The 23,434-nt window shown below is 34.6% G+C and overlaps 1 protein-coding gene across 1 annotated transcript in view; it reads left to right on the top strand.

Moving 5' to 3' along the window:
* The window catches only part of TMTC3 (transmembrane O-mannosyltransferase targeting cadherins 3), a gene marked incomplete at its 3' end in the record, with an annotated part of 81,802 nt that overhangs the window by 23,499 nt on the left and 34,869 nt on the right, over positions 1 to 23,434 (top strand). The window contains exons 5-10 of the mRNA XM_079715250.1: positions 883 to 998; positions 1,460 to 1,632; positions 7,432 to 7,684; positions 12,958 to 13,106; positions 21,684 to 21,804; positions 23,273 to 23,384. Coding sequence (XP_079571376.1) covers positions 883 to 998; positions 1,460 to 1,632; positions 7,432 to 7,684; positions 12,958 to 13,106; positions 21,684 to 21,804; positions 23,273 to 23,384 — 924 coding nt within the window. The remainder of the gene's footprint in view (positions 1 to 882; positions 999 to 1,459; positions 1,633 to 7,431; positions 7,685 to 12,957; positions 13,107 to 21,683; positions 21,805 to 23,272; positions 23,385 to 23,434) is intronic.

The raw sequence follows: 23,434 nt of genomic DNA on the forward strand, positions 1-23,434 counted from the left end.
AAAATGTATTAGATTCATGAATTCTGTTCTTATTTATACCTGGATTTAAGTCAGTTATTTGCGTTTACTTTGATTAATGTCCTTAATAAAAACTGAGGTCACACAATCAAAGTACCATATATTTCTTAAACTGGAAAAGAATTAGAAATCATATTTTCCAATAAGAAAACTAAAGCTCAGAAAAGTTGCCCAGAATCACAAAGCAAGTTAGTAATAGATCCAGATTTACTCTCACAATTCATGGTTCTTTAATCAAATTACCACTGAGTAATAGACATTTACTTAAAATTGATGAAGTAGGTTTTCCATTTAAACAGTACTTGTGAATGTTCTGTTACAAATTTTTTAAAGAATAGTATTGATTTAAATGCTTATTGCTAACATGTTTTAGTTTTTATAGTCTTTTTTTAGTAAGAATGGTACTGTAGTTTGCCCAGTAGTTTTCACTTTCAAGTGTTTTTTAATTACTCATAGATATAATAAAGTATATAGGTACCTCTATGATAATTTCAGGTATTTATCTTCATTTCAAATTGATAGTTCATTAATTACCACACTCAACCCTGTAAGTTTCTCTTCTCCAGATTGGCCACTCTACCTTTGTTTTTAAATGTTAGCATTTGGTTAGATAATTTTCTTGTCCACAAAAATTTTTTAGTTCAAATTATATATCTTGATTTTTTTAATATATAAAGCAAAAATTACAGCATTTAAATATGTTTTAAAATATAAAGTATGTCAGTGGAAAATAAGAAATGTGAATATAGAATCACAAGTAAAGTTTTTCAGTAATGTCTAATAGTTGTCTAACTTAAAATATCCTTTTATGATATTATAAAATTGTTTTGTGTGTTTTTATATTTTCCTGTTCTTAAATTGCAGTGTGGACTCCTATCGCATTGACAGTGTTTTTAGTGGCTGTTGCAACACTGTGTAAAGAGCAGGGAATAACAGTTGTGGGAATTTGCTGTGTGTATGAAGTATTTATTGCCCAGGGGGTAAGGAGAAATCTAAATTTCCTTGTTGCTATCTTTTATTCTATTTGAACCAGATTATAATAAACTTATTTTCTAAATGTATTATTATATAAATTGGTCTGTTTACCAATTATGATTACTAAAAATTTGCAAGAAACAAGCATGTTTTGCCTTCTTACCCACTGAAAATTACCTAACATTTTATATTATACCTTCAGTTTTTTAAGAACAGCTTTTTAAGTTTCAATAATGAAACCATTAAGCAACTTGGGAAAGCACACAGTAATACTGTACAGTATAATTAATTATTGGATAAGATTATTGGGCTCAGTTTTATTCATTATCAGCTCCACCATTTGCTCCATGTTGGTATTATAATTTTGGTCAATTTTTATTTAATCTTGCATTTAGAAAGTATGATAATTGTTGAAAAACTACAGTAAGGTGCTATTTGTTACTTAAACATTTTTTTCCTTTTCTAGTATACTTTGCCACTATTATGTACTACTGCTGGACAGTTTCTTCGCGGAAAGGGTAGTATTCCATTTTCTATGCTGCAGACACTAATAAAACTCATTGTTTTGATGTTCAGTACACTATTACTTGTTGTGATTAGAGTCCAGGTTATTCAATCCCAACTTCCAGTATTCACCAGGTATGATATTCTGGTTCTTTTGTTTTCTTCCATCTTTTTTTTTTTAACTTTGCATTTTAAGTGATTGTAAATGTTCCAGAAAGTCTTTGATTTACATTGAGGTTTTTTAACAGCTTTATTGAGGTATAATTAATACTTTTTTAAAACCTGCATATATATAAAATGTACAAATTAATAGGTTTTGACATACGTGTACACTCATGAAAACATCACAGTCAAGATAATGACCCCCCCAAAATTGGTTAAGTCTTCTATATCCTTAATGAGTTTTGTCTACTTGTTATATTAATAATTGAGAGAAGAATGTTGAAATCGCTGACTGTAGCTGTAGATTTGTCTATTTTGCCTTGCAGTTCTATCAGTTTTTGCTTCATGTTCTTTAAAGCTCTATTATAAAGTGTATCAGTGTTTAGGATTGTGATGTCCTCTTGATGTATTGATCCCTTTATCATTATTAAATGAGCTTCATCTCCAGTAGTAGTCTTTACTAAGACATTCATTTTGCCTTATATTAATGTAACCACTCCAGCTGTCTTTTGTTAGTGTTACATGGTTTATCTTTTACTTTTCAAATCTATATCTTTATTATTTAAAGTGGATTTCTTGTAGGCTGCATATAGTTGGGTCTTCCTTTTTTGTTTGGTCAGATAATCTGTCTTTTAAATGGGGGGGTTCAACTGTTGATAGTTTGTTGTAAATCTACCATCTTGCTAATCGTTTTCTCTCTGTCTTGTCTGTTCTTTGTTCCCTTTTTTTCTCTCTCTCTTCTTTTGAATTGAGTATATTGTAATACTCCGTTCTTAGCTCCTTGTTGGCTTATTAGCTGTATATCTTTGCTGTGTATTTTTAGTGATTGCTTTAGGGTTTTTTGTTTATGTCCTTTGCTTATCACAGTTTATCTGAAAGGCATGTTATAATTGCAAGTATATATAGTATAAATGTCAGCATATATAGTACAAATATTATATATGCAATAAATAAGTTTTTATATAAATATATAAACTTATTATAAATAAGAACTTAGCCTTTGTGCTATTTGCATACATTTTTATTGAATATACATTGTAAATCTGACAATACATTGTTAACTTTTGCTTTCAACAATTATCTTTGGAAGAGATTTAAATTTAAAAATTCTTTTATGTTACCCCATAGAGTTACCATTTCTAGTGTTCTTCATTTCTTTGTTAGATCAAGATTTTCATCTGGCACCATTTTTCCTTGTGACTGAAGGACTTCCTTTGACATTTCTTGACATGTAGGACTGCTGGTGATGAATTCTTTAAGCTTTTGTATATTAAAAAATCTTTATTTTTCCTTCATTTTTGAAAAATATTTCCCCTGAGTGTAGAATTCTACATTGACTGTTTTTCATTCACTAATATAAAAATGTTGCTCAGTATTCTCTGGCTTGTGTTATTTTAAATGGGAAATCTTATCCTTATCTTTATGCTTCTGCATGTAGTATCTTTTTTTTTTCTGTGCCTGCTTTTAATAGTTTATCATTGTTTCTCTTCTTATATATTTTTTTAATTGAGACATAATTGACATATAGCATTGTATTAATTTTAGGTGTACAATATAATGGTTTTATACACACACACACACACACACACACACACAGACAAATGATTACCATAATAAGTTTAGTTAACATCCATCATCACACATAATTACAAAAATTTTTTTTCCTTTTAATGAGAACTTCTGAGATCTACTTTCTTAGCAGCTTTCAAATATACAATACAGTATTGTTAGCTTCAGTCATCATGCTGTACATTACATCCCCAGGACTTATTTATCTTATAACTGGAAGTTTGGGCGAAGGTGGACAAAAGGTACAAACTTTCAGTTAATGTTTCTTTTATCTTCTTGTTTCTTGTGCTTAGGTTAATTGAGCTTTTTAGAATATGTAGGTCTTACTTTATATAAATTTTGGAAATTACTTCTTGAAATATTTTTTACTTTGCTCTCCACTCTTCTTCTAGGACTCCAATTACATGTATTTTAGGCTTCTTGAAGTCATACTGATGCTCTGTTTATTCCCCTTCCCTCCAAAGCTATTTTCCCCATTTTCATTTTGGATAGTTTCTTTTGTTGTATCTTCAAGTTTACTAACCTTTTTTCTGCATAGTCTAATCTGCCCTTAATTTTTTCTAGTTATTTTTCATCTCAGACATTGTTTTCATCTCCGTTTGAGTTCTTTTGGGGCCTTTTTTGTGTATTCCATGTTTCTACATGTTCTAGTACTTTAATGTCTTTATCTACTAATTTTATCATTTGTGTCATTTGTTGGTCAATTTAGATTGAATAGTTTTTCTCCTCATGGATTGTATTTTTCTACTTCTTCACATGCCTGGTAGTTTTTTAAATAGGTGCCATATGTGAACTTTACAATGTATTCCTATATTGTAGACCATTGTTCTGGGATGCATGTAAGTTATTTGAAAAATGTTTCATCTTCAAGTCTTGCTTTTAAGCTTTGTTTTGGGAGACCACAATAGCGTTTGGGATAGGACTAATTTTGCTTCCTTGCTGACACAAGACCCTCCTGACCACTCCACCGATAGACTTTGAATTATGAGGATTTCCACTCTGACTGTTGAGGAACTATTCCCAGTTGTATTTGATATTTGTGAATGTTTATCTGATCCTTTCAGAAGGTATTTTCCTAACTGTATTAGTTTTCTTAGACATGCTTTAACAAATTACCAGAAACAGAGTGGCTTAAAGCAGCAGGAATTTATTCTCTCACAGTGCTGGAGGCCAGAGTCCAAAATCAAGGTGTCAGGCATAGTTGGTTCCTTCTGAAGGCCCTGGGAAAGAATCTGTTCTGTGCCTCTTTCCTAGCTTCTGGTATTGACATTCCTTGGCATATTGCTGCATCACTGTAATCTGCTCCATCTTTAACTGGCCTTCTTCCATGTTTGTTTCTCTGTATTTTCTCTTCTTTGTATAAGGACCTCAGTCGTTGAATAGTGGGCCCACCCTCATCCAGTATGACCTCACCTTAACTGTAATTACATTGGCAAAGACCCTACTTCCAAATAAAGTCACATTCTGAGGTTTTTGCTAGACATGAACTTTCGGGAGACATGAATCAACCCACTACACTGTCCCTAGGTATTTCCCCACATATGTGTGCTGATCAGTTCTCATTAGTACTGGAAACTGGAGAGAGATCCTCTACAGATCTGAGTTCTCTCTCAGCAGCTTTCTTCTCTCTGGTATTCTGCCCACTAATTGTAACCCCCTGGACTTCTAGGGCTCCCAGCTCTATCTTCTGAACTCAGGGATCCAAGTGGATTCCACTCAGGTTCTCTCTTGCTGCACAGACTAAAAACTCTGTCGAGGTACTAATCTCTCCAGGTAGGGCTCCCCTCATTTGTTTTTTTTTCCTATCAGGCATTGTCCTTCTTTGCCTGATACTCAGTATATTAAAAGAAGTTTTAGGGCTTCCCTGGTGGCGCAGTGGTTGAGAGTCCGCCTGCTGATGCAGGGGACACAGGTTCGTGCCCTGGTCCGGGAAGATCCCACATGCCGCAGAGCAGCTGGGCCCGTGAGCCATGGCCACTGAGCCTGCGCGTCCAAAGCCTGTGCTCCGCAACGGGAGAGGCCACAACAGTGAGAGCCCCGCGTACCGCAAAGAAAAAAAAAAAAAGAAGTTTTATATATATTGTGTATTTTTTAGTTGTTTAAGGCTAGAAGCAAAAGTTTTACTGAATTTTAACAGTCTTCATATCGTTTTTTCCCTGCTCTAAGATTAGCATTATTCCATTTCACCTTATCTAAAGTTTAAGAGGAAACTTAGACTAGTTCCCTGTTCAGTTTTAAGTGACTGACATTACATGCAAAAACTTTTTTTTAAACAAAAGCCCAAAATATTGTTCATGTTGCTATCCATGATAGTTCATTTCTGGCCCTGGTTAGAATAAATTTTATTCAGATAATTTCTTTTATGCCCAACATATTATTTGTGATTTTCACATAATTATCCTTTTTTTCTCTCTCTCTTTTATTTTTATTTTTTAATTGAGGTATAGTTGATTTACATTATGTTAGTTTCTGGTGTATAGCAAAGTAATTCAGTTTTACATAAATATATATATATATATATATATATATATATTCTTTTTTAGATTTTTTTCCATTATAGGTTAATACAAGATATTGAATATAGTTCCCTACGCTATACAGTAGGACCTTGTTTATCTGTTTTATCAATATATATAGTAGTGTGTATCTGTTAAACCCAGGCTCCTAATTTATCCCTTTCCCACCTTTTCCCCTTTGGTAACCATAAATTTGTTTCCTATGCCTGTGAGTCTGTTTCTGTTTTATAAATAAGCTCATTTGTATCATTATTTTAGATTCCACATATAAGTGATACCATGTGATACTTGTCTTTCTCTGCCTGACTTCACTAAGTATGATAATCTCAAGGTCTATCCATGTTGCTGCAAATGGCATTATTTCATTGTTTTTTTATGGATGAGTTCTATTCCATTGTGTAATAATTATCCTTCTTAACAGCATTTTTTTCTTTAAAAAATAATTACTTTTTAACTTCCAGAATTTCTACTTCTGAGTCTAGCCATGCTAAACTAAACAGCTCATTTAATACATGTGTATGTATTTGTGTGTGTTATATAAATTTTATTCTATTACCCTGTGAGGTTGATTGTAATATGATTTGACTTGCTTTGACATGTACTCTTTGACTGCAGTTCAATTATTAAATCACCTATCCTAGATAAACTGTTAATATTTTTAAATGAACTCTGAAAGTGGATTACAAGGGAAAAGCTTTGTATTCAGTTCTGTTGGTTATTTTGAGAATTCAAGTCCTGACTTTCAAGACTTAGTATTTTTCATATATGTGTATATTCAAACATGAAAGTTTAGAAAATATTATTCATTGATTTTTCATTGGCTTATTCATTTTAAAATGAGAAATTGGGTTTTTAAAGGACTATATGTTAATATAGCCAATACAATTTAGAACATAGCCTAAAGAAATAAAAATTTGAAATGATTCATTTAAATGTACTTTAAAAAAAAATGATTTGACTTAATTTGCAGAAAATAGACTAAATTAATGAAATGTACATTTAATGTATCATGGCCTATTTAAACTAGGATATAAGCTTATATTAAGTAGAACACAAATAAAATGTTACATAGGGCTGTACAGTTACTCCTCTGTACTGGGAATTTGGTTTTTAGCTTTCTAGAAGTCTAAGTAAAGAGGAAAAGCCCATAGGTAATATAGTTTTGTCTGTTCCTGCCAAAAGAAAAACATAGTAATTCTTTCTAGGAAGCATAAGTTTTATTAGCATTTAGTGGTGAAAGAAATGTCTCATGTAGGAAAGCATTGGTTAGTGTTCTCAGAAGCATTCATAAACACATGCAACAATGAATCTTATAAAACTTTTCTTATGACTTGTAATCAGAAGGTCATAATTTAATGAAAGCACTTCTGCAGAATGTCATAACATTATAGAATGCATGTCTGAATCATAATAATAAACTAAAAATAGATAACCTGCTTGCCCTCCAAACAGTTATTCATAAATATCACTGCTCTCAACTAGGCATTTCATAAAGGTTAGACAGTTTGAACTCTGGCAAGAGTCTGAAATATCCATAAAAAATATTTGTCTTCGGTTTAACAAGATTACATGTAGAATATTGCTTTTATTATTATCGTTCAGTACTTTATTTATATCTGTTATATATTAACTTTGTGTTTAAAAAATGTTTTAGTTTAAATAACTTTTTTTTTCATTATTTATACAGGTTTGATAACCCAGCTGCTGTAAGCCCAACTCCTACAAGGCAGCTAACTTTTAACTACCTCCTTCCTGTGAATGCTTGGCTTTTGTTAAATCCTTCAGAGCTCTGCTGTGATTGGACCATGGGAACAATACCACTTATAGAGTCATTTCTAGATATTCGAAATCTTGCCACATTTATTTTTTTTTGCTTTTTGGGGGCTTTGGGAGTATTCGGTCTCAGATACCCTGGTAATTCCTCCAAGACTGTTTTAATGGTAAGAAAGTTTCTTAAATTTTTAGGTGATATTATATTCAGTTTATTAAGAGTGCCTTTAATTCATCAAAAGCATCTTTAAGGAACTACTGTCTTTCTTTGTTCATGTCATCCTAATTTATGAACTTATTTTAGCTTATTCTAGAATTATATATATCAGAATTTGACTAATGCTGCACATTCAGCATATGAAACACAGAGTGATTATGAATTTCCATAATTTGATGGGAACTCTGAAATCAAGAAGCATTCTTTTTAGCATCATTTTTTTTAATATATTTCTTACCTTTACCCAACTAGATTATACACTCTTTAAAGAAATGAGTCATATTATATACTTCTTTGTTTTCTTGGCACAGAGAAGAGTATCAGGTAAGATAATCAACTAGAAATACATAGCTCTTTATTTTTCATTAGCAAGACTTTCATTACTCCCTGAGGTATTTCTTACTGTGTTCAGAGAACTCTGAGTAAAGTCTTTTCTTCTTTTTCTGAGATCTGTTTCTTTGTAATTTTCTTAACTCTGCCCTCACATCTTACTCATAATAATTCTGTTGCCTCTTACTTTAAATTATGGAAGAAAATAATAATCTTTAACTTTTCTTGAGCATTTACTATATGCCAAAACGTGGTTTTAATACTTTGCAAATATATTATTTCTGGCTGCAGCCACTAGATTCACTTATTCATTCAATAAAAATTTTTGATTTTCAGCCTATGTACCAGGTAGCATTTTAGGCACTGAGTATATGATAATAAAAGGAAATACAGGGTCCCCATTTCTAGAGAACTTGCATTCTAGAGAGATTTGAAAGAATATAGGATTTGAAAAAAGATCATATTTACTATTATTTTTGGACCTGTTGAGTTTGAGGTACCTATGAAACAATATGATAGAGATTTCGAATAGCACTTTGTGCCTGAAGTTCAGTGGCGAAGACTGAGCTACACATAAAAATTTGATTGATTACCATAGAGAAACTTGATAATTGCTGTAGAGATAGTAATTGAAACCAGGATATGGAGAAGAAGGCCTATGGAGAGGTTATAGAGCAGCCTTTCTCAACTGGGATTTTGTCATTTTTCTTAGAGATGGTAACTTGCTGGCACCATTCTAGGTGTACAGAAGTTAATTCATACACATAATGCATGCCTTAGAGTATTTGGTCTTAATTTTCCCTCAATAAATAGTTGAAGGGACTTTACAGAATGAAAGAGAAGAATCCTATATCTAGGTCTTGAAAAACTTCCACATTACATACCATATAAAGGAAAATGAACCTAAATGGGAGGTATACCAAATGTACAGAAAGGTAGGAAAGTGCTTCAAGAAAGATAGAATGGTGGGCTTCCCTGGTGGCGCAGTGGTTGAGAGTCCGCCTGCCGATGCAGGGGACATGGGTTCGTACCCCGGTCCGGGAGGATCCCACATGCTGAGGAGCGGCTGGGCCCGCGAGCCATGGCTGCTGAGCCTGCGCGTCCGGAGCCTGTGCTCCGTAACAGGAGAGGCCACAACAGTGAGAGGCCCGTGTACCGCCAAAAAAAAAAAAAGATAGAATGGTTAACACTAACAGCTGCTGTCAAGTAGAGAAGTGAGATCAGTTGGATTTGACCTCTTTTAGGTATATTAGTTACTTAAATGAAATTTATTTCTGTGGAGTGATTTGATTAGGAAGTGAGGAAGTGAAGATCGCTAGTGTAGGTAAACTGTAGGGGTGATTTAACTTTGAATATTTCAAAGGATGAGACAAGCTTGAATTTCCTAACTTAGGAAAGACAGCCAGTCAGGCAAGGGCTTCAAGTATAATAAACTGCTGGTCTTCTGTAGGGCTTGGGGGAAGCACAGAGATCTGGAATTGATGGACCTTCAGAGGCTGGAGTGGGTTGTTGGTGGGGGAAGACTATGGCTTGGTTGGCATGTAGAATCACTTTCACTGGAGCACGCAGTTGGCTGTCTCTCTTTGACACAGAGATATCACTAACGGGTTGGCTTACAAAAACATATTCATTGAGTTGAAATGTTGATTAAGTGAGGTTACAACCAATTACTTGCTGCCATGGCTCCAAAAATCTTTTCCTAAGAGTGTGGGAACTTGTTTTATACTTAAGGGGCATAATGAATTGGGTAAGATAACTTAAAGATGTGTTGTCAAAAGAGAAGATTTTTAAGGTTGGAGAGGCAAGAGCATTTTTAACATAGGTAGGAAGTTCATAAGAAAGTGATTAAGTAAATGAAAGAAGAGATGATTGATAGTGAGATTAGAGGTATAGAGCTCAGGTTTGGCCTGAGATAGATGGAGACACCACTTATGGTTACAGGAAGGATGGAAATGAACATGAATGTGGATGTTCGTAGGTTTAGTAGCGGAGAATTGAAGGAATTCTTGTTTTATCGCTTTAGTTTTCTCTGAAAATTTGGAAGTGTCACCTGCTGAAAGTGACATGGGTCAAATTTTGAGAAAAGTAGTCAAGATTCAAAATAGTCAAAGAGAGTGGGAGTGAGCCTACCAAAGAAACCTAGGAATCCTCAGCAGTCTTAAGGATCAATTTGAAGTTGATCATGAGTTTATGATGATATTAATCTATTTTGCTTTGGGACTTTCTAGTAGTGCTTTGCTGCTCACATAAATAAAGGCGAAGCATATATGTGGTAGAATACATCCAAAGCCGGGGTTCTACTAAAAGAAAGGAAAAAAAGGAGGGGTGGGTAAATACAGAGATTTGGCAAACAAAATAATGATTTGTGTAGTTCAAGCTGAATGAAAAATAGGATATTGCCAATGAAATAAACATATTTATATTAATTACATTAATTATGTTTTACATGTATAAAAAAGGAACACTTGTGACCTTAGGTATAACTGCTTTAAGTATAGTCCTAAGCATACTTTTTTTAAACTTTTTAAAATTTGAAATATAGTTGATTTACAGTATTGTGTTAATTTCATAGAAAACAAACTTATGGCTTCCAGAGGGAAAGGGGAGGGAAGGGTGGGATAAATTAGGAGCATAGGATTAACAGATACAAACTACTATACATGAAACAGAGAAACAGCAGGAAACTATATTCAATATCTTATACTAACCTATAATGGAAAATAATCTGAAAATATGTATAAAACTAAACATGCTGTTTTTTAATGGTGATAATTTTCTGAAGATCTCTGAACAAGATACATAGATCAAAGGAGTATCTCAAGTACCAGATACCATGTTAAGCACTTATTAAATAAGATGTCATATGTATCTCAACAATATTAGTAGTTATTAATCCCCGATTTATTTATAACGAAATGAAGTCATTAGGTGATTTGAATAGTTTACCTTATGTAACAAGAAGTGAAACAGATTTGCCTCCAAACTCTTGGCTTATTCCATGACCATCCTTCCTTTTTTTTAAAAATTTATTTACTTATTTGTTTTTATTTTTGGCTGTGTTGGGTCTTCTTTGCTGTGCGCGGGCTTTCTCTCATTGGCGGCAAGCAGGGGCTACTCTTTGTTGTGGTGTGCGGGCTTCTCATTGTCCTGGCATCTCGTTGCAGAGCATGGGCTCTAGGCGCGCAGGCTTCAGTAGTTGCGGCACGTGGGTTCAGTAGTTGTGGCATGCGGGCTCTAGAGCACAGGCTCAGTAGTTGTGGTGCACGGGCTTAGTTGCTCCGCGGCATGAGGGATCTTCCCGGACCAGGGCTCGAACCCATGTCCCCTGCATTGGCAGGCAGATTCTTAACCACTGCGCCACTAGGGAAGCCCCCATCCTTCTTTTTAAGGAGATTTTACATCACTGGAAGAAGGATATTATGTTCGTTACAGTAAACTTGGTTGGCATACGTTAATAGGGATTATATTAGAACTTCTGAGTAAGTTAATCATTGAGACATTTCTTATTCAAGAACCAGTAGATTTTTTTGAGAGATGGTTTTTCTTTTTTGTGTAGCTTACACATCAGCCTGTGATGCATCTTTGGCTGAATTTAACACTTAATTTTTTTCCAGTGAAATTGCCTTAGGGCATCTATGAATTAATAGGGAATATATTCTTTTAAAAGGATCATGTACTTAGAAACAAATCTCTGTTTCACAGCTAGCTGGTTGTTTTTAAATCAATCAAGCATTTCTGGGAAGTGGAAAGTGAATTATGCACTCTTAATGTTTTACCTTTTTGATTAAAAAGAAAACACTAAAATTTCAGACATATAAATCGATATGATACTGAGCAATTCGATGGTAGTGCTTTTCTTCAGATTCAGTCTTTTGTATTATTACAAGTTATTAATTTGTGATTCATGGAGAAAGTATTCTTCTCACTGTATTTACATTTCTACATCGATTTTTACTAATAAAGTATAAAAAAGGCATTCCTTCCTCTCAAACTGTTAGAGGACTCTCAAACTTCTGAAGTTGAAAGAACAACTTATTTATTCCATTAGGTACTATAAAACAAATAAGGGTAATGAAATATGGAAGCAGATGTCCATAGAAACAGATGTCCTAATGACAACCAACTTATTTCTTTCCATAAGTTATTTGTGTCTTATCTTTTGTAATGGCTTTGTAATCTGGAAACCATATGCCATCCCATTTTCAAAATGGCAAAAACTCTTAAGCATTTTGTGATGTTTATTTCTAACACAGTGTACAGTGTTAGAATTTTAGAAATTCTTATAGAATAAAAGACTGTTGATTTAAAGGGGCCAGGTTTATTTTTATACATATACTAAGTCTCCGTTAAATGTATGTGACCCATCAGAATACCATGCAAAGTAACGCTGAAGTAATGTATAGAAGTAGTCTACTGTCTTGTCTGAAATGTACCTTATCAATTTCCAGTGTTACAGATAGTAGTAAAATAATAAAAACTGATGTGTTTGGCTATTTTATCAACCTACAATTTGTAGTTTTATTTTATTAAAACCTAATATATTTTCCTCTCAATTTATTTTTACCACAAGCACATAAGCTAGATATATAAAAATTACTGTTTTTTTATTTTAGATATATTTTCAAAAAATATTTTTTATTTATTGATAATTGAATGAGCCTTAGGTATAAGTTCTAGCATTCAAGAAGACTTCATTCCACCTTGCTGACATACCTCCTCATGTTTGTTGTTACCATCCTTAAGCATCCTTCTTTATGTTTAAATCAGTATCCATTATAGTATTATTAAAAATGGTCCACCAGTACATTATCCAAATTAAATGAAAAAATATTTGGATTTGACTGTTTATGTGCATATATTTTTTAATTTAATAAAATGTCTTGTTTTTCTTTGTAGGCACTTTGTTTAATGGCATTACCATTTATTCCTGCATCAAACCTTTTTTTCCCAGTTGGATTTGTTGTTGCTGAGAGAGTATTATATGTTCCTAGCATGGGGTTCTGTATTTTGGTAGCCCATGGATGGCAGAAAATATCAAACAAAAGGTGAATTAAAATGTTAGTGCATTTAATGCTTATTAACTATAGAATTCAATATGATACATTTAAGTATTTAAAATGTTTATTTAGTTTTTATGTCATATTTTATACCTTCTTGTTTTTCACATTGACAGTCTCCTCATTGTCTGTAATTCAGGTTAGGAAAGCTACGTAACCCCTACCTTATCCTATGGTCTTCCTCATATTTATATAATTTTATTTTACAGCCTGAGACATAACAAACTTTCAGTCAGACCCAAATGCAAAATAGAATATTATTGAGACTAAAGTTTCAGGTGATCATTGCTACTTCCATATGCAGTGAACTAAGATAACAGTCTTCTTCCTTAAGTGAGTTATATCGGGTTAATATATGTAAAATGCATATAGAAGGCAATCTGTAATTTCTTGCTTCATCGTAACCACCATGTCCTAATTGCCTTAAACCAATAGTTAAGGAACAGAACAGTCACTATCTCCTTTTTCTTACTTTCCATTCACCCTTCAACCCACAGAATTCTGACTTCTCTCTACGTCACTTTACTAACATGTAACAAATTGCCTCTCATAGCTAAATCCAGTTAATGCTTTTATTTAAATTTTATTTCCCTGGCATCTATAAAAAGTCTCTGTCCTGATTCTCTTCCACATTTGTTCATTTCTGCTCAATTTTCAGATTCTCCCTGCTGTACCTGCTCTTTAAATATTTTTTATTTCTCAGAGTTTTACTAATAGCCATTCTCCTCACATTGCATGTTCTCCCTGGGTGATCTCATCCATGATTACAATTTTCAATGCCATCTATGAAACCTTTTCTCTTAGCTTCTATCCATATATCCAGTTATACTCACTACCAATTTTGGAGTGCCTGTCATGTACCAGCTCCAGGATACACTCTTTAGATTTTTCTCATTTAATCTTGACACTCCTTAACTCCATTTTGCACATTTGAAAATTGAAGCTCATGCAAGTTACCTGACAGCTAGTCAACAGCAGAGTCTTGATTCAGATTTACACCTGACTACTTCCAATGTCCATGTTCCTTCTGATCCATGCACTATTATCCTGGTTAAGTGGATCTATCAAAATGAAAGAAATTGAACTCTGTTACTGAGACAAAAAGCACAGACTCAGAGAACATTAATACTATTAATACTAAATAAGATCATTGGGATTATTGAATTATAACCATCTTTTTAATTTTTTTAATTTTTTTTGAATTTTATTTTATTATACAGCAGGTTCTTACTAGTTATCCACTTTATAGATATTAGTGTATATATATATGTCAATCCCAATCTCCCAATTCATAACACCCCATCCCCCATCCCCACTCCCCACCGTTTACCCGCCGTTGGTTTCCATACGTTTGTTCTCTACATCTGTGTCTCAGTTTCTGCCCTGCAAACCGGTTCATCTGTACCATTTTTCTAGGTTCCACATATATGTGTTAATATACGATATTTGTTTTTCTCTTTCTGACTTACCTCACTCTGTATGACAGTCTCTAGATTCATGCATGTCTCTACAAATGACCCAATTTCGTTCCTTTTTATGGCTGAGTAATATTACATTGTATATATATACCACCTCTTCTTTATCCATTCATCTGTCAATGGACATTTAGGTTGCTTCCATGACCTAGCTATTGTAAATAGTGCTGCAGTTAACATTGGGGTGCATGTGTCTTTTGTTTTGTTTTGTTTTGTTTTAATGCCAATTTAATATACAGTAGTTAAATTAATCATTTTTCAGTTTTTTTTTAACATCTTTATTGGAGTATAATTGCTTCACAGTCATGTGTTAGTTTCTGCTTTATAACAAAGTGAATCAGTTACACATATACATATGTCCCCATATCTCTTCCCTCTTGCGTCTCCCTCCCTCCCACCCTCCCTATCCCACCCCTCTAGGTGGTCACAAAGCACCGAGCTTATCTCCCTGTGCTATGCGGCTGCTTGCCACTACCTATCTGTTTTACATTTGGTACTGTATATATGTCCATGCCACTCTCTCACTTTGTCACAGCTTACCCTTCCCCCTCCCCATATCCTCAAGTCCATTCTCTAGTAGGTCTGTGTCTTTCTTCCTGTCTTGCCACTAGGTTCTTCATGACCATTTTCTTTTTCTTAGATTCCATATATATGTGTTAGCATATGGTATTTGTTTTTCTCTTTCTGACTTGCTTCACTCTGTATAACAGACTCTAGGTCCATCCACCTCACTACAAATAACTCAATTTTGTTTCTTTTTATGGCTGAGTAATATTCCATTGTATGTATGTGCCACATATTCTTTATCAGTTCATCTGTTGATGGACACTTAGGTTGCTTCCATGTCCTGGCTATTGTAAATAGAGCTGCAGTGAACATTTTGATACATATCTCTTGTTGAATTATGGTTTCCTCAGGGTATATGCCCAGTAGTGGGATTGCTGGGTCGTCTGGTAGTTCTATTTTTAGTTTTAAGGAACCTCCATACTGTTCTCCATAGTGGCTGTAGCAATTTACATTCCCACCAACAGTGCAAGAGGGTTCCCTTTTCTCCACACCCTCTCCAGCATTTGTTGTTTGTAGATTTTCTGATGATGCCCATTCTAACTGGTGTGAGGTGATAGCTCATTGTAGTTTTGATTTGCATTTCTCTAATATTTTGTGATGTTGAGCAGCTTTTCATGTGCTTCTTGGCCATCTGTGTGTCTTCTATGGAGAAATGTCTATTTAGGTCTTCTGCCCATTTTTGGATTGGGTTGTTAGGTTTTTTAATGTTGAGCTGCATGAACTGTTTATATATATTGGAGATTAATCCTTTGTCCATTGATTCATTTGCAAATATTTTCTCCCATTCTGAGGGTTGTCTTTTTGTCTTGTTTATGGTTTCCTTTGCTGTGCAAAAGCTTTGAAGTTTCATTAGGTCCCATTTTTTTATTTTTGTTTTTGTTGCCATTACTCTAGTAGGTGGATCAAAAAAGATCTTGCTGTGATTTATGACAAAGAGTGTTCTTCCTATGTTTTCCTGTAAGAGTTTTATAGTGTCTGCTCTTACATTTAGGTCTCTAATCCATTTTGAGTTTATTTTTGTGTATGGTGTTAGGGAGTGTTCTAACTTCACTCTTTTACATGTAGCTGTCCAGTTTTCCCAACACCACTTATTGAAGACGCTGTCTTTTCTCCATTGTATATTCTTGCATCCTTTGTCATAGATTAGTTGACCCTAGGTGCATGGGTTTATCTCTGGGCTTTCTATCCTGTTCCATTGATCTATATTTCTGTTTTTGTGACAGTACCATATCGTCTTGATTACTGTAGCTTTGTAGTATAGTCTGAAGTCAGGGAGTCTGATTCCTCCAGCTCTGTTTTTTTCCCTCAAGACTGCTGTGGCTATTTGGGGTCTTTTGTGTCTCCATATAAATTTTAAGATTTTTTATTCTAGTTCTGTAAAAAATGCCATTTAATTTGATAGGGATTGCATTGAATCTGTAGAATGCTTTGGATAGTATAGTCATTTTCAAAATATTGATTATTTCAATCCAAGAACATGGCATATCTCTCCAACTGTTGGTGTCGTCTTTAATTTCTTTCATCAGTGTCTTATAGTCCTCTGCATATGAGTCTTTTGTCTCCCTAGGTAGGTTTATTCCTAGGTATTGTATTCTTTTTGTTGCAGTGGTAAATGGGAGTGTTTCCTTAATTTCTCTTTCAGATTTTTCATCATTAGTGTATCAGAATACAAGAGATTTCTGTGCATTAATTTTGTATCCTGCAACTTTACCAAATTCATTGATTAGCTCTAGTAGTTTTCTGGTGGCATCTTTAAGATTCTCTATGTATAGTAGCATGTCATCTGCAAACAGTGACAGTTTTCTTCTTTTCCAATTTGGATTCCTTTTATTTCTTTTTCTTCTCTGATTGCCGTGGCTAGGACTTCCAAAACTATGTTGAATATAGTGGTGAGAGGGGACATCCTTGTCTTGTTCCTGATCTTGCAGGAAATGCTTTCGGTTTTTCACCGTTGAGAATGATGTTTGCTGTGGGCTTGTGGTATATGGCCTTTATGATGTTGAGGTAGGTTCCCTCTGTGCCCACTTTCTGGAGAGTTTTTATCATAAATGGGGTGTTGAATTTTGTCAAATGTTTTTTCTGCATCTATTGAGATGATCATATGGTTTTTCTTCTTCAGTTTGTTAATATGGTGTATCACATTGATTGATTGATTTGTGTATATTGAAAGATCCTTGCGTCCCTGGGATAAATCCCACTTGATCATGGTGTATAATCCTTTTAATGTGTTATTGGATTTTGTTTGCTAGTATTTTGTTGAGGGTTTTTGCATCTATATTCATCAGTGATATTGGCCTGTAATTTTCTTTTTTTGTAGTATCTTTGGTTTTGGTGTCAGGGTGATGGTGGCCTCATAGAATGAGTTTGGTGGTGTTCCTTCCTCTGCAATTTTTTGGAAGAGTTTGAGAAGGTTGGGTGTTAGCTCTTCTCTAAATATTTGATAGAATTCACCTGTGAAGCCATCTGGTCCTGGACTTCTGTTTGTTGGAAGATTTTTAATCACAATTTCAATTTCGTTACTTGTGATTGGTCTGTTCATATTTTCTGTTTCTTCCTGGTTCAGTCTTGGAAGGTTATACCTTTCTAAGAATTTGTCCATTTCTTCCAGGTTGTCCATTTTATTGGCATAGAGTTGCTTGTAGTAGTCTCTTAGGATGCTTTGTATTTCTCCAGTGTCTGTTGTAACTTCTCCTTTTTCATTTCTAATTTTATTGATTTGAGTCCTCTCCCTCCTTTTCTTGATGAGTCTGGCTAATGGTTTATCAGTTTTGTTTATCTTCTCAAAGAACCAGCTTTTAGTTTTATTGATCTTTGCCATTGTTTTCTTTGTTTCTATTTCATTTATTTCTGCTCTGGTCTTTATGATTTCTTTCCTTCTACTAACTTTGGTTTTTGTTTTTTCTTCTTTCTCTAATTCCTTTAGGTGTAAGTTTAGATTGTTTATTTGAGATTTTTCTTGTTCCTTGAGGTAGGCTTGTATAGCTATAAACTTCCCTCTTAGAACTACTTTTGCTGCATTCCATAGGTTTTGGATTGTTGTGTTTTCATTGTCATTTGTCTCTAGGTATTTTATGATTTCCTCTTTGATTTCTTCAGTGATCTCTTGGTTATTTACTAACGTATTGTTTAGCCTCCATGTGTTTGTGTTTTTTACATTTTTTTCCCTGTAATTCATTTCTTTTTTTTTTTTTTTTTTTTTTTTTTTTTTTTTTTGCGGTAGGCGGGCCTCTCACTGTTGTGGCCTCTCCCCTTGCGGAGCACAGGCTCCGGAGCACAGGCTCAGCGGCCACGGCTCACGGGCCCAGCCGCTCCGCGGCATGTGGGATCCTCCCAGACCTGGGCACGAACCCGCGTCCCCTGCATCGGCAGGCGGACTCTCAACCACTGCGCCACCAGGGAAGCCCGTCATTTCTAATCTCATAAAGTTGTGGTCAGAAAAGATGCTTGGTATGATTTCAGTTTTCTTAAATTTACTGAGGCTTGATTTGTGACCCGAGATGTGATGTATCCTGCAGAATGTTCCATGCCCACTTGAGAAGAATGTGTAACCTGCTGTTTTTGGATGGAATGTCCTATAAATATTATTTAAATCTATCTGATCTGCTGTGTCACTTAAAGCTTGTGTTTCCTTATTAATTTTCATTTTGGATGATCTGTCCATTGGTGTAAGTGAGGTGTTAAAGTCCCCCACTATTATTGTGTTACTGTCAATTTCCTCTTTTATAGCTGTTAGCAATTGCCTTATGTATTGAGGTGCTCCTATGTTGGGTGCATATATATTTCTAATTGTTATATCTTCTTGGATTTGTTCCTTGATCATTATGTGGTGTCCTTCCTTGCCTCTTGTAACATTCTTTATTTTAAAGTCTATTTTCTCTGATATGAGAGTATTGCTACTCCAGCTTTCTTTTGATTTCCATTTACATGGAATATCTTTTTCCATCCCCTCACTTTCAGTCTGTATGTGTCCCTAGGTCTGAGGTGGGTCTCTTGTAGATGGCATATATATGGGCCTTGTTTTTGTATCCATTCAGCAAGCCTGTTTCTTTTGGTTGGAGCATTTAATCCATTCATGTTTAAGATAATTATCGATATGTGTGTTCCTTTTACCATTTTCTTAATTTTGGGGGGTTTGTTTTTGTTGGTCCTTTTCTTCTCTTGTGTTTCCCACTTAGAGAAGTTCCTTTAGCTTTTGTTGTAGAGCTGGTTTGGTGGTGCTGATTTCTCTTAGCTCTTGCTTGTCTGTAAAGCTTTTGATTTCTCCATCGAATCTGAATGAGATACTTGCCGGGTAGAGTAATCTTGGTTGTAGTTTCTTCCCTTTCATCACTTTAAGTATATCATGCCACTCCCTTCTGGCTTGTAGAGTTTCTGCTCAGAAATCAACTCTTAAACTTATGGAAGTTCCCTTGTATGCTATTTGTCTTTTTTCCCTTCCTGCTTTCAGTAATTTTTCTTTGTCTTTAAGTTTTGCCAGTTTGATTACTATGTGTCTCTTCTTGCGTCTCCTTGGGTTTATCCTGTATGAGACTCTCTGCGCTTCCTGGACTTGGGTAGCTATTTCCTTTCCCTTGCTAGGGAAGTTTTCGACTATAATCTCTTCAAATATTTTCTCGGGTCCCTTCTCTCTCTCTTCTCCTTCTGGGACCCCTATAATGCGAATGTTGTTGCGTGTAATGTTGTCCCAGAGGTCTCTTAGGGTGTCTTCATTTCTTTTCATTCCTTTTTCTTTATTCTGCTCCACAGCAGTGAATTCCACCATTCTGTCTTCCAGGTCACTTATCTGTACCTCTGCCTCAGTTATTCTGCTATTGATTCCTTCTACTGTATTTTTCATTTCAGTTATTGTATTGTTTATCTCTGTTTGTTTGCTCTTTAATTCTTCTAGGTCTTTGTTAAATATTTCTTCCATCTTCTCGATCTTTGCCTACATTCTTTTTCCAGGGTCCTGGATCATCTTCACTATCATTATTTTGAATTCTTTTTCTGGAAGGTTACCTATCTCCACTTCATGTAGTTGTTTTTCTGGGGTTTTAGCTTGTTCCTTCATCTGGTACATAGCCCTCTGCCTTTTCATCTTGTCTATCTTTCTGTGAATGTGGTTTTTGTTCCACAGGCTGCAGGGTTGTAGTTTTTCTTGCTTCTCGTGGATGAGGCTGTCTAAGAGGCTTTGCAAGTTTCCTGATGGGAGGGACTGGTGATGGGTAGAGCTCAGTAAAACTTTAATCTGCTTCTCTACTGATGGGTGGGGCTGGGTTCCCTCCCTGTTGGTTGTTTGGCCTGAGACCATCCAACACTGGAGCCTACCCAGCTCTTTGGTGGGGCTAATGGCAGACTCTGGGAGGGCTCACGCTAAGGAGTACTTCCCAGAACTTCCACTGCCAGTGTCCTTGTCTTCACAGTGAGCCACAGCCACACCCTGCCTCTGCAGGAGACCCTCCAACACTAGCAGATAGGTCTGGTTCAGTCTCCTATGGGGTCACTGCTACTTCCCCTGGGTCCCAGTGTGCACACTACTTTGTGTGTGCCCTCCAGGAGTAGAGTCTCTGTTTTCTCAAGTCCTGTCAAAGTCCTGCAGTCAAATCCTGCTAGCCTTCAAAGTCTGATGCTCTAGGAATTCCTCTTCCGTTGCTGGACCCCCAGGTTGGGAAGCCTGACGTGGGGCTTAGAACCTTCTCTCCAGTGGGTGGACTTCTGTGGTATAAGTGTTCTCCAGTTTGTGAGTCACCTACCCAGCAGTTATGGGATTTGATTTTATTGTGATTGCGCCCCCCCCTACTGTCTCATTGGCTTCTCCTTTGTCTTTGGATGTGGGGTATCTTTTTTGGTGACTTCCAGTGTCTTCCTGTCGGTGATTGTTCAGCAGTCAGTTGTGATTCCAGTGCTCTCACAAGAGGGGGTGAGAGCACATCCTTCTACTCTGCCATCTTGAACTGATCTCTCCATAACCATCATTTTTAAATGAGAAATTTAGTCCCAAGTGATTAACCATAGCTATATAAGTAATTTACATCTATTTTATAGAGTTAATTTTACTATGACTTTTAATAAATAATTCTAGCTTTAAAATGTAAAATTCTTCAAGAATACCATGATAATCTGTGGTGTTTATTGTAAAACAATAATGTTTTTAAATATAGCCAGGGATAAGATTGACCGTTTATAAACACTACTAAGAATATTCAAGTTATAGGTAAATGGTACAAAAGAACTCTAAATATAAAAATTCACAATTGAAAATTGGTTTTATCAATTTTTTGTCATTAAATCTAAACAAAACTTTTGAAATAAAGGCAAATATTGAAATATTTAATGTAATTGAAGAGTGAAGTATAAGTGTATGTGTTCATAATATTTAATTTTTTCAGTGTTGTTCCCTCTCAAGTTGTATGATTATTAGAACAATCCCTAATCTTCAGAATAAATTCAGATATTATGTTTAGAGATATTTAGCATATTTCTTACCTCTGTTTTGGTTATATAGACAATGTTTTTTTTGTTCTGCTTTTTTTTTCTTAAATAGTGTATTAAAAAAGTTATCCTGGGTTTGTCTGTCTATGGTGATACTCACTCATGCCTTAAAAACACTTCATAGAAATTGGGATTGGGAGTCTGAATATACGCTGTTTATGTCAGCCTTGAAGGTAAAGTATTATTCAGAATATGTCATCAATTATTTCTTATAGCCATCCCTGATACAGTGTTTTAACTTTACTTTTAACTAGGCAATTAACTGTCAATGTTAAGTACTTCACCAAAAAATTAACCAAAAGAATTTGTTCTTTGTATAATATATACCATAACTAGTACCCTGACTAGTACTTAGGTGTATGTCTAGAGTATATGTGAATAATTGTACAAATGCTATACCATTGTTAGACACTCAAATGATAAAATGTTTGAATATGAATGCTTTGTTTCATTGGTTCTTAAGGTGTACCTTTTTATTTATTTATTTATTTTTACCTTTTAACGTCTCTGAAATCAGAATAAATCTTACAGTAAAAGGCATTTTACAATTAATTAGTGACCTTTTCTCTTTCTTAATGGTACATAAAATAATGGTGAGCCTTATAATTGATGGCATCTTAGATTGAATGAAATAAAATACATGGCAAAAAATGGTGCCCTTCCATATGGAGAATAACCAATGGTTATAATACTGTAGGAAAGATAGGAACTGACAGAAAGGAGTGATACTGCATTTTTATAGAATGGACAGCGTAAATGAGAATAAGTCACAAAATTTGTTTTCTGCAAAAGTTATAAGCAGTGATTTTTTTTCAGATGCTCCCTCTCTTCAAATCTCTAAATTCTTAACTTCCTTTTGGCTGTTTCTGTACTCACCAGGGTTCCCATTACCATAATAGACTACGTAAATAGCTTTATGTGGAACCTCAAAATAAGTCATCAGTGCAGTGTTTAAACATATTCACTTGTTCAAATTCTGTCTTTCCCAAAAGAACATAAATAATAGAGCAGGAATTTTCAAACAGTTCTATGTTTTGATGAAATAAAAGTTTTAGTAAAATTTTAATATGTAAAGTAGATAAACTGTGGTTTTAGTATTTTAATATTGAAAGGGAGGAGAGGGTAAACTTCATGAAGCAGTGTTCTTTTGACTTCTTCCTTATCTCCATGGAACACTCCATTCCTAAGAATATACCAAACAGATATCCATGTTAATTGGAGTTGTATGTATACATGCACACACACATATATATACACATTTTTTTTTCTGGGAGAAATCGGAATGATTATTTTCCAGTTTTATTGAGATACAATTGACATATAACTTTGTCTTTAAGGTGTACAATATAATGATTATATGCATGTGTGTGTGTGTGTATATATATAAAATGACTACCAGAATAAGTTAACATCCATCACCTCATATACAGTATTGTTAACTATAGTCACCATGCTGTACATTACATCCTCAGACCTTACTTATCTTAAAGCTAGAAGTTTGTACCTTTTTATCCACTTCATCTGTTCACGGACATTTCTGTGGAGTAGTCCATTCCTAATAGTATACCAAACAAAATCTGTGTTAATTAGACTCATTTTTTTAAAATTTAACTGATTTCTATCTGTACTTCCGTATTTAAGGTAAATAAAAATAATGCCAAATTATGGAATAATGTGGGTCATGCTCTGGAAAATGAAAAGAACTTTGAGAGAGCTTTGAAGTACTTCTTACAGGCTACCCATGTTCAGCCAGGTAAGCATTATTAACTAATAAAGCTATTGTGGTAGTTTATTTTCTTTTTA

This window comes from Hyperoodon ampullatus, assembly GCF_949752795.1.
Source record: "Hyperoodon ampullatus genome assembly, chromosome: 11".
NCBI classification, from domain to species: domain Eukaryota; kingdom Metazoa; phylum Chordata; class Mammalia; order Artiodactyla; family Ziphiidae; genus Hyperoodon; species Hyperoodon ampullatus.